The 12,173-nt window shown below is 31.4% G+C and overlaps 1 protein-coding gene across 1 annotated transcript; it reads right to left on the reverse strand.

Annotated features, from left to right (window-relative positions):
• Window positions 1-9,689: 9,689 nt before the first annotated feature.
• Window positions 9,690-11,154, reverse strand: LOC122272150 (uncharacterized). The gene is made up of 2 exons (XM_043055411.2): window positions 10,264-11,154; window positions 9,690-10,157 (listed from the first exon to the last, which is right to left on the reverse strand). Exons 1-2 carry the CDS (start codon window positions 11,152-11,154, stop codon window positions 9,690-9,692), a joined length of 1,359 nt encoding a protein of 452 aa, XP_042911345.2.
• Between the last annotated feature and the right edge of the window lie 1,019 nt (window positions 11,155-12,173).

The following is a 12,173-nucleotide window of genomic DNA, read 5'->3' on the forward strand; positions in this document are numbered from 1 at the left end:
ATTTTATTGAAAAAGTGTTATAGAGAAAAACGATGAAACTGATAAGTAAGATGAACAATGAATTGATGTTAACCATCCCCCATGCTAAAATGAGGAAGGCGTTGAAAGTGTTATAACATTGCAAAATGCTGAATAATTCAAAAGTGAGCTTCAGGAAAAATTTTAAATATACAGCAACTGAAGATTTTTTTAAAATTATGTATAGTTTTTACTTTTTTAATTTTAACAATTAAAATTTATTTAATTCCACGATTCATTCATTATCAAAATCGTGTCTCAAAGTGATCAGCGGAAACAACTGTATTTACAAATTAAACAATAAATAGGAAGTAATTAAACAATAAACAGCTAAGCTAAAGTTATATAAAATGTATGCACGTTAAAATTCTAAATTTCGATATTGATATTTCTATATCACAGAGATAAGTATTCCATTTCTGAATTTGTAGATTAAAATATTTTTCAGATTATGAAAATTTATCTAGTTTTCTATATTAATTTGTTGGGGCTTCAAAAATTTGCGGATGCAGTAAAATTAGTTCGAACCTTGCCTCATGTTACATCATTTTTTATGAAACAAATTTTCAGATTAGACTGGGAATTATCAAATTATTATGAGTTCATTATTCTTTAGTTAATGAATAATAGATAAAAAGTTCTTCTTGAATGAAAAAGAAAAAAACTTAATCGTTTATTTCTTTGAAAAACTAAGATTGGTATTTGTCACTCTTAGAGATATATTTTTATGAAGATGCATCTTTTGAAGAAATATTACAAATTTTGTGTGTTTACCCTGATTGCAATATTGTTGTATATATTTATTTTATTATTTTAATATACATATATTAGATAATATTTCTTTGGTGAAGGTGACAAGTATGTATTTCGTTCTTTACAATAGTATTGTTTGTTTGCAACCTGCAATATTTTAAGTCTATATTTTAGCTCTGTGTTTAATATTAAATGGATTCTTTGCATAAAAATACATTGAAGATTTATAATNAGCTTCTCAATGCATTCATCTACACTTATCCCATATTTATGAACAATCTAGCTTTAAGTTAAAATGAGATGATCTTTCTTGAATTTAAAAATCATAATTTTGATTTAAATGAGAATAATTGCAAAATCTTCAAAATTTTGCCATACTTTTCTAATTACAAGGTTTTAAAAAAATTTTTATACCTTATTAACTTAGTTTAAGACTATATTTTATGAAGTTATGGTAAAAATTAAATAAAATACTGAATTAGCAGATTCCACTCACTGAGTTTCAATTATAATAGTTAATTTTTTTCCTGGAGAGCATATTTTAAACATAATATCTATCACTGTAGACAAATTGAGTAAGAAAACTGCAAAAACAATTATAATTGAATTAATAAAAAAATTTTACACTATTTTGAAATAAATAAGAATTTTTGGAAGATAAGTAGTAGTTGAGTTAGTAGTGATCAAAAGTTTAGTCTCTAAACAATTTACTATATTGGAAAGAACTTGAAGAGTGAATTATTTTTCCTCTTCAAGTTCGCATAGAGTTTAAATTTTGTCACTCTCTTTTATAATAAGTCACGTAACTAATAATAATTTTTTATTAATCAGTCACGTAAATAATAATTAAAAATCAATCTAATGTATCAATTATCAACACAGCAAGTTGGTATGAAGTGGCTTTGCCCATTTTTACCACTCTTATTGGACGTGTTAGAAAATTAACCTGTATACCTCTAATTCTAGCTTATGAGTTTGGTTAATATGAATTGAATTAATAACAACCTAAAAATTAGCTTAAATATCTATAAAATTGACCTCTATAAATATCAAATCTCTTTAGTTGAAATAAGGTAGATTCTGTTAAAAGTGTCAGAAAAAAAGCCTGGTATACCTTAGAAATCACCTAATCAGTCTGGTTGATTTGAAGTGAATTTAAAACAACCTCGTACACCTCAATTACAACCTTTATGAGATAAATTTTCTTTTTCTTATCAACCTCAAAATAATCTCAATACCTCAAAAATACCTTAAATTTTCGTCAGAGAAGAGAATGAAAGTATTAAATTTTATAACTAAATTGTTAAAAAAAAAAGAGAGAAAAAAAAGTTGGTGATCGATTAAAATTTGCCAACCAGACCAACTCTCAGTTTTATAGGGAATATAGGCTTATACGGCAGTAGTATATAGAAATTAAAAATAAAATATTGTTTACGGTCAGAAAACAAAAAAACTTTCTTTGCAAAATGAGAGTAAATTGCGGTACGCAATCCTAGATTAGAAAGAGAATTTTCCTACTCTTAAAATTTTATTTCATTCTTAACTTTTGTGTCTATTTAACTAGTTTTTCTCAGAATTCAATCAAAGATACTGAAACTACTATATAACAGAGATGTAAATTTCGTATACACGAAAATGGAAGACAAATTCAATCAAGATGAAAAACAGTAGGAGATATATTAAATAGTATTAATATTGTAACTTTATCTATAGTAGTTGAACTTCTATTACAGTTTTCTATAAAACTGTAATACATTTGACAAAAATAAGCATTCCTTATTTTCTTTTAGAAAAAAAAAACATCAGTTACCATATACAACTTCAATAGTTACTTACATAACAGTCACAAAAATAATCACTAAGAAGAAAAATAACGGTATTGATTCTTTGTCTTTGTGAGTGAAGGAGGTTTCATTACCGACGTATTGTTGCCGAAGAATAATTTTGACCCGGAAATTCCTTGGAGAATAGTCATTCTTTTCATTGTATGGTAAAAAGAATGAAGACAGGAATAAATCAGGCAAATATCTGACACTGGAAGAAAATAAATAAACTAGGTGAATCAACTGATATATAAAAAAAATTCGAAAAGAATGATGGGATTGATAACGAATGAAGTTATTCAAAGATGTTGCCACAGTTTGAATGTGTCTTTAGTTAAGATGTCGTTATTTTTGTAGAAAGTTTACACGGCGAAAATGCAATACTTTATTTGACTGGATTTGATTTCGAAGTAAAGTTTTATGGCACCAGAGTCAAAATGAGTGTAAAAGAGTAAACTTATTACGTAATCTAGATGAGCTAATAAAATGCTATAACTATACCTGACGGGAAAAAAAGAGGAAGTATCACTTGAATACCTCGTGGAATTAACCAAAAATTCACCATCTTATTCAAAGAACATGACAGAGTGTAGATCATACTAGTTTTATTTAGTTAAATTTTACTTTGATAATTCAGTACAAACATTTTGGTATACATTTCATATTTTATAGTATTTTCTCTTAGCATTTTTTTTCAGCCTTCGCCATATTAAGTTTGTAATTATTTATCAAACATCAGTGGCTAAAGATACAAATTGCTACACCTGCTGCTACAACTGCTACATCTGTTGTGTTTTTTCAATGTTTTAATTGTATTTTGCTTTTAAATTTAACTTACATTTTTTTAATCTGTACGACTTGCAAATTATATTCTAAAATAATTTGATACCCAACAATAACAGCGAAATTCGAAAACCACGTTTAATAAAAACATACTTCTAAAATCGAATAAAAGTTATAGAAAATATTGCTACTTCTTTAGTACATAGACTAAATTAGCTTCCCAAACTAAGGTCAACAATTTTTTTAAAAAAATTAACAAAAAGGATTGTAAACAGAAGTGAAAAGAAGTTTACAGAAGTCCTCTGAGTTTTGTTTCCCAAAAGTTCAAAATACGCATGACACTGAAAAGGTGGTAGAAACGTTTTCAGTTTCGACAAAGGCAACTATATCCTATCGTTAAGTGATTTTTAATTTTTATTATAGACTAGATCTACCCTTACAAAAAAAGAGTAAGGTGTTTTTGAGGTCGACAGATGTAAAAAAATACACCTGAAGTTGAGGTTATGTTTTGCATCAAAAATAACCTCATAAAACCATATATAACTCAGCAATAGTTTTAGTTGGGATTGTGTGAAATTATTCACACCTCAAATATACTCATTTGTTTGAAGTGTAGAAAAAAATAGCCTGTACATCTCAAAAATAACCTCTCGAAATTGGTTTCTCTAAAGTAGATTTTTATCAACATAAAAACAACCTCCAGCGTTAATAAAATAACTTTATATGATCTTTTAAAGTTGTTTTTGAAGTCAACTTCAAATTAACCTCAAATCTACTTTGACACATTAAAACAACCTTAAATAAACCTCAAAAACACCTTCAATATTTATAAGGGTACATTCGAAAACTTTACTATCCTTTTTGACTCCACCTGTAAACAAAAAATTTCCGTTAGTTTTTGTTTTAAATGGCTATGTCAAAAAGTAATAGACCACGCCGAGCACTTAGTCAAAATAAAACCAAGATTTAAATTATACCGATTAAGAAAGTCAACAAAATTTACGTTTGACCTCTCGTTGATCTGTAACGTTGCAGTAGAAGCAAAACGTATACTTCTATAACAAACGTGTACTTCTCACACCGAAACTAAATACAGGAGCTTTATTTAGATTCTGAATCTGGTAACTGTGTCCAATTATTAAAAATCGAACCCAACATTCTAAAAATGTGTCAGCTAAAATACTTCACATTTCCGATTAATTTATCTGACTCAGTCATTTTGAATTCATACTTTTGAATTTTGTTCGTTTTGCTACTAATTCATTTCAGTCTGTTAGTCAATGTAATATTGGTGTTTTGGATTTTCTAAATGAAATTGAAACCTGAATACTAAACTTAACGTTAATTTTAATAGAGATATTCTACTCCATCAACAAATTAGAAGTGGCCGGCTAATTCATTAAAAATGAATCAACTATGAACAAGCATCCCTATATTTCAATAGAAGGTTAGGGATGTCCTGGACAAAACCAAAAAAAGTACTTCCTTCCTTTCTTAAAAACATTTTTACAACTCAGTACTAACAAAACTTATAACATTTCCCTATAATGCAATTTAGTAAAAAAATGTATTTTGATAAATAAAAGTATAGATAATAAATATTTAATATTACATTTGTTTCATGAAAAAAAATATAATTTTTAGCAGAAAATAAAGATTAAATAAAGACAATTCGAATGAAAGCAAAACGAATTTAAATAAATTCGTCTGAAAGCTCCAGCAGAATTTCAAAATCCACTTTGAAGCGATAATGTTAGTGTAGGTTTCTATTCTCGCTGATAGTTTGAAAGCATTTTGCATAATTCAACATAGAATAAAATATAGTCTTGATAAAAGTTTCTTGTACTTCTTTCGGCAGCTGAAATCGAATTCATAGAATTGATTTTCGCTGTCGATTTTACTTCAGAAAGATCAAACTGACAATTTTGACAGGCTATTATTTTAGACGTGTATGTTACAAGGGAAAAAAACACTTTTAAGATTGCAAAATGTATTTAGTTTATTTTTTATTAAAATAAGTATAAAATATTCAGATAACAAACGTACCTTGATCAGCTTAAATTCTTATTTTGTTTCTTTGTAATTTTTATTTTCATTTGTACTTTGCCCACTTACTTCTGTAAGCCTCATGTTATACATTGTTTGTTTAATAAAACGTAATTTTAAAAAAAAACCTAACTTTAAATGTTTCATTACAACGTAAGTAGGCCATTTGCGATGGACTACTTTATAACTCAACTTAAACATATTGACTACTTAAAGAGGAATAAGTAATTTTCTTTACCATATCTTATTCTCACATAAACGTGATTTTCATGTTGCGCAAGTTATTCATGCATTTCTTATATATAATCTATCAGAATAATTAAAAAATTTTCGGTAGGACTTAAGAATTTACTAATTAAAAAAATACCACATACATCTTGAGAAATCCGAAAAAGGAAGAGGCACCAAGTAATAATAAATAAATAAAATTGGAATTATTTTAGCTTGAATGATTGCATCAAAATCTCTTGTTCAGTTACATATTTTCAAAATCGTATTTTTACAATTCGATTTCTCAAGAACTATTCGACCGATTTCGCTCAAATTTTGTAATTTAAAATTACATTCTTTAAAATGATGTAAAAATTGCGTGTCTTACAAATCAATTTCTTTTTACTAGTATGACTAAAATTATAAATATTTACATAAAATTATATTTTTTAGCGTAGAATCATCTTTGGATAAACGAATTATATAATTGTGTGTAAAAATTTTTTATCGGTATATGGCTAAATAAGCAAAGAAGTAAATTTAACACTATGAGGTTAAAACGTTGGACTCATTTACTGACCAAACTATTGTTACCGTATTTCCCGGATTTCGGCTACCCCCATTATTTTAAGTGTCAAAAATCGAAAATCCGCTCAAAAGGGTATGTTTATTCAGCGAAAGTACGTTTTTACGCCCGATTTCGTAACTTAAAATGTCACCTGAACTAATTAATTAGTATATTTCAGGAATTAGTATATTACCTGAACTAATTAATTAGTATATTCCTTGAGCGTGAAGATCCAATCAATGGATCAAAAGTAATTCAGGGAGTTTTTTTTCTTTTATTTTATGAACTGATCATGATTTTGGAATATTGATCGAAATGGTTTTTTTATTACTTTTTTTTCACCTCGAACGAAGAACAGGTATTTTACAAATAATACTATAAAATAATACTTGATTTAAATTATTACAAAAAATTCTGTTCATGAGAGCTTTTTTCTGGCCCTATTATCTTCCCTTATATAACAGTTCCGCTTAATAATAGAAAAACAATCTTCCAGAGAGTATCGGCTTCACTCCCTTTAAAAAGATTTGTGTTCTCCCCAGACGAGCCTAAATTAGGAATAGACAAGCAATTACATCAATAATTAAATCCGGGGTTCTTTTTCAACCTGACTTTTACAGCCTCCACAACGAGAGAGTTTAGTCTAAAAATACAACACGAAACGGTCTAACGGACGTGCTCTCCTATATCATTAAACCAATAAAAACTGAACTGCGCACTCAAATTTAATTTGGTGTAAAAGAAATTGGAAGAAGCTCATAAAAATTCTTAAAATATAACTTCCCCATTTCATTTCAAACTAAAAAGATATTATATTTTTACATTTCGTTTTTTTAATTTGACAACATAAGAAAGGAAAATAATCATTAAATTTTACAACATCATGCTGACTATTGCATAAAAGCATCTTAAATACAGAGAATTTAGGGATTTTAAATCAATCAAATGCAAACATTTACTTATATTAATTCTATAGATTTAAATTGGCTAAAATATCTTCTATTTCATATTAACATTAAATAAACTTGAGTATATTAAGTTCATACTGATTTTGGTATTATAATTTTGAATATCAACAGATATTTATTTTTAGTAGTAGTAATAAAATATTCTTAGATTCATTTAAAAACTCAAGCAATCGATAATACAGGGTATATCAGTATAGCCATTGCAAATTTAATGACGATAGGAAATCACGTAGCAATGCATATCGGAAACGCTTTCATGGCGCAGTAGTAAAGAAACAAAACACATGAAAAAGAAGACACGAACGAGAGGATAAAACATGTTTTTAATTCTTATCACAGCAAGAAAAACTAGATTTAGAAAATGTACTTCACCAACAGTGTTCTCGATGAAGCAACAAGGTTTTGCCGATTTTAAAGATTTATTTTAAAAACTTTTTTCAACTGTTATTATATAAAAAAATCATCAGAAGATATTATTAATGGAGGAGACAACTGCACAAAAGAAATTGCAAGACGTATGTCTGATATCCAAAAAGATATCTTAAAAGAAGAGTCGAAACGAAGCGTTTTGTGATTGTTGCGCAGCCAACAGGCAATATTCTGCGGACAGGCTCATAAAAAATATTCTGAGATTATAAATCATGGCAGATTTGGAAAATTTAGATGCTCTTCGGAAGCCAAGTTTTGGGGAAGAAATTAAAGTTCAGCCAACCTCTATAGCCAGACGTACAAGCCTAACAGGATCTGGACGTAGAATTTCAGCTTTTCATCCTCTCAAAGTGGCAAAAAATGGTAGTCAGGATAAAAAGAAATCTAAGCTTAAAAATAAATGTAATGGTAAATCACATGGTAAAGGGGCGCTAAAGCTTTGTTACTATGAGGTTAAATCTGACAAACAATTATTACAATTGATTGATTGTAGAGTTTAATGGCACAAGATCCAAAAGAGGACATGCTGCGCCAAACAGTTCGTTAATGCGGCTTAAAATGTAAAATGCTTAGTACATTTTTATTTCTATAAAATACATAAAGGTAATAAAACCGTCAATAACGAGATGAATATATTTAAAAGTCACTAAAGTCCAATAAAAGGTGTATTTATATAAGGTAAAACGGTGAATGGATAATAAATAGGAGTAAATAAAATCAGATAAGACCTTCTATATACAATATAAAATACCAATAGCTCGCAGAAATGCGAAAATGTTAGGATGATGGATTTCACCTAACAAATCCTTCAAACATAAAATAGTGCTGTTAAAAAAGGTAATACGATGTTGGTTAAAACAGGGACAATTGGTTAAAATGTGATGAAGCGTAAGTAAAACGTTACAAGTGTCGCATTTGGGAGGAGGTTCTCCAAATAACAGACGAAGATGGGTGAGTCGAGTGTGGCCGATTCTGAGACGAGTAAGCTTTACATCTGCACTACGTCGACGCAATACTGGTATATGATTGAGATCAGATTTTATATTATATAGTTTATTTTGAGTTTGAAGATCCCAATGTTGTTGCCAAAGAGATACGATAATCTGCCGAATATGTAATTTAATATCTGAGTATGGTACAGAAATTGTTAAGGCAGTAGTGGCAGATCGTGCTGCAGAATCAGCCAACTCATTTCCTGGTATACCGACGTGACTCGGTATCCAACAAAATAAAATATCAAATCCCTTCTTGTGAAGAGCGATTAATAAATGATTAATGAAGCATAAGATTGGGTGAGTATCGCTGCCAAAACTTTCTAGCTGGTTCAAAACGCTCTTACTACCGGAGTATATAAAATACTTTCGTTCGGAGAGTGAAGAAATCAGCCGCAATGCCAAAAGGGTGGCAACAGCTTCCGCAGTGAAGACGGGACAAATATCTGGGATTTTGTAGCTCTAAGTATCATCAGCAATGATGACACCACAGCCTACATATCCCGCCGATTTTGATCCGTCAGTATATACGGGTACATACTCAAAATATTGGTGACGATGAGAATTGAATATTTGTTGATAAATGAGGGATGCTACATTAGATTTACTGTACAACTTAAAAAGGGGATAAAACTGATATGGTGCGATGATCCAGGGTGGTATGAGAAGATAATCTACTGATTGTGTTGGCACGTCACACATGTCAAAAGTTCGTATGAGAGAGCGCACACGAGCATGAAATGGACGGACTTATGAAGGTTTAGCGTCATACAATCGTTCCAAGCTTGATGGAAAGACATCATGTTTTAAAGGGTGAGACTTGCAGGATTTCACACGATAGTAATAGGCTACAGACAACTGCATGCGACGTAAATCGAGAGAATTGAATTGAATTGAATGTAAGATATAATGGCACATGGTCCAGAGAGGACATGCTGCGCCAGACACACGGTTTTAAAAACATATTAAAAGGTAGAATAGAGTACAATTACACAATCAATAAGTATAGTGAAAATGATGAAAATTCTAAAACAGTGTAAATACAAGTATTTTTATATGTGGATAAAACTTGATAAAAATGGTAAGCGTGATAAATCACTTATATACTGTTTAAAATAGCAATAGTGCGAAGAAAAGCAAAGATGTTAGGATGATGGTTTTCATCTAACAAGTCCTTTATGCATAAAATGGAGCTACTGAAAAAGGTGAGGCGAAGCTGGTTAAAACATGGACTAAGTATTAAAATGTGATGAATCGTGAGTAAAACGTTGCAATCGTTGCATTTGGGAGGAGGTTCTCCAAATAGCAAATGAAGGTGAGTAAGTCGAGTATGTCGCAAGCGGGTGAGTTTGACATCTGCCCTGCGCATGTGCACTGCAGGCCAAGGCTCCAGAGTAGGTTTAACAGAATGTAATTTGTTTTCACCTTGCAGGTCCCAGTAATGCTGCCATAAACACTGAAAAAGTTTGCGAATGTGGTTTTTTAAATCAGAAAATGGGACAGATAATGTTATTGGAGAAGAGGCAGATCGTGCAGCAGAATCAGCTTTGTCATTTCCTTTTAATGCCTACATGACTGGGAATCCAGCAAAATAAAATTTTATAACCCTTCTTATATAGAGAAGTCAATATATGTTGAATAAAAATTAAAATTGGATGAGCTTCGTTTCTCACATGTTCTAACTGTCTTAAAACACTCAAACTATCAGAGTTTATACGAAACTTTCTAACCGAATGCGAAGAAATGAGTCTTAAAGCTAACAGGATAGCAAATGCTTCCGCTGTAAAAACAGAGCAAATTGCAGGAATGTCGTAGCTGTAAGTAATATCAGCCACAACAATCCCACAACCAACATGTCCAGGGAACTTAGATCCATCTGTAAAAACTGCTATGTATTGTATATACTGATGACGATGGAAAGTGAACAGCTGTTGAAAAATGCTAGGTGAGACATTAGATTTACTGTATGACACAAATGAACAATCAAGATAATATGATGAAATAGTCCATGGTGGGATGAGAAAATAATTTACAGATTGCGATGGTATATCACAAAAATCCAAAGTCTGAATGAGTGATCGCATGCGAGAGTTAAAAGGTGGTATATATGAGGGTCGTGCATCATATAATCGTTGTAAACTTAGTGGAATAATCTCACGTCGAAGAGGGTTCGATGAAGATGACAGGACGCGAAAGTAAAATGTTAAAGAGAGCTGCATGCGTCTGAAATTGAGAGAAGGTTGATGACACACAGCATACAAACTCTCAACAGGAGAAGTGCGAAATGCTCCACTACATATGCGTAACGCCGTATGATGCACCGTATCTAGACGTTTTAAGTTAGAAGCAGAAGCCGTTCCATAAACTGTGCATGCATAGTCAATGCGCGACAGTATAAGTGCTTGGTAAATTCGCAATAGCGCGGTACGGCCAGCACCCCAAAACGTGTTAGAAAGCACCCGTAACATATTTAGGGATCTCTCGCATCTTTTCCTCAATTGTTTTATGTGAGGTAGAAAAGTAAGCTTATGATCGAAAATGACTCCAAGAAATTTTGTTTCCATAACGACTGGTATAGCAATGTTATGAATATGAATTACAGGATCATTGTGAAGCTGACGTTGCCGACAAAAATGTACATATGAGCTTTTGGAGGGTGAAAGGGTATGGCCATTCTCATCACACCATTTTACTATTTTTTGACAGCAAGTTGTAACTGACGTTCGATTACTCTCATGTCAGATCCTGAGCATGAGACATTGAGGTCATCAACATAAAGTGAGCCAAAAACTGTAGGGGGTAGAATGTTTAAAATGGAGGAAACATGGACTATGAAGAGTATAACACTCAGAGCACAACCTTGTGGAACACCTTCAGATTGGATGTAGAGATCAGAAAATGTACTACCCAGTTTAACATGAAAATATCTCTGACTCAAAACGTTTTTGATAAACATAGGTAGGTGACCACGGAGGCCCATATTAAACAATGCCTTTAGAATGCCGTATCTCCATGTCCGATCGTACGCCTTCTCAATATCAAAGAAGATAGAGATAAAATGGTTACGTCGGACAAGAGCATTCCGGATACGTGTTTCTAATGCAACAATGTTATCAATGGTCGACCTGTCCTTCCGAAAACCACTTTGAAAGTCGGGAATGAGTTTTTTCTTCTCCAGAAAGTAAACCAAGCGAGAGTTGACCATAAGCTCAAATACCTTGCTGAAGCAGCTAGTCAGAGCTATTGGGCGGTAGTTTATTGGTTCCGTTGGATCCTTACCTGGCTTTAAAATTGGTATCACAAGAGCCAGCCGCCAACTTGATGGGTATATCAGCTCCGTCCATAATCTGTTAAAAAGTAACAGGATATTCTGCAAAGATGCAGAAGTCAAATGGCGAAGCATGTGATATGATACACCATCAAGGCCGGGGCTCGTATTGGGTGCTTTTGACAGCGATCGCTGCAATTCATGAAATGTGAAGTTACAATTATATTGAAATTGCCGTCGAGTCGCAAACTGCAGCGTCTGGTCTTCAAGTCTATGTTTGTGAGCTTGAAAAGCTGAGCTATAACTATCAATGCT

This window comes from Parasteatoda tepidariorum, chromosome 8 (genome assembly GCF_043381705.1).
Source record: "Parasteatoda tepidariorum isolate YZ-2023 chromosome 8, CAS_Ptep_4.0, whole genome shotgun sequence".
Classification (NCBI taxonomy): domain Eukaryota; kingdom Metazoa; phylum Arthropoda; class Arachnida; order Araneae; family Theridiidae; genus Parasteatoda; species Parasteatoda tepidariorum.

Excerpts from the sequence above, each read along its gene's own strand:
- LOC122272150 (XM_043055411.2), bottom strand. The coding sequence starts at position 11,154 with ATGGAAACAAAATTTCTTGGAGTCATTTTCGATCATAAGCTTACTTTT. Across the intron at positions 10,158-10,263 it reads TTTTAAGACAGTTAGAACAT|GCATTAAAAGGAAATGACAA; the intron begins GTGAGAAACGAA and ends CCAGTCATGTAG.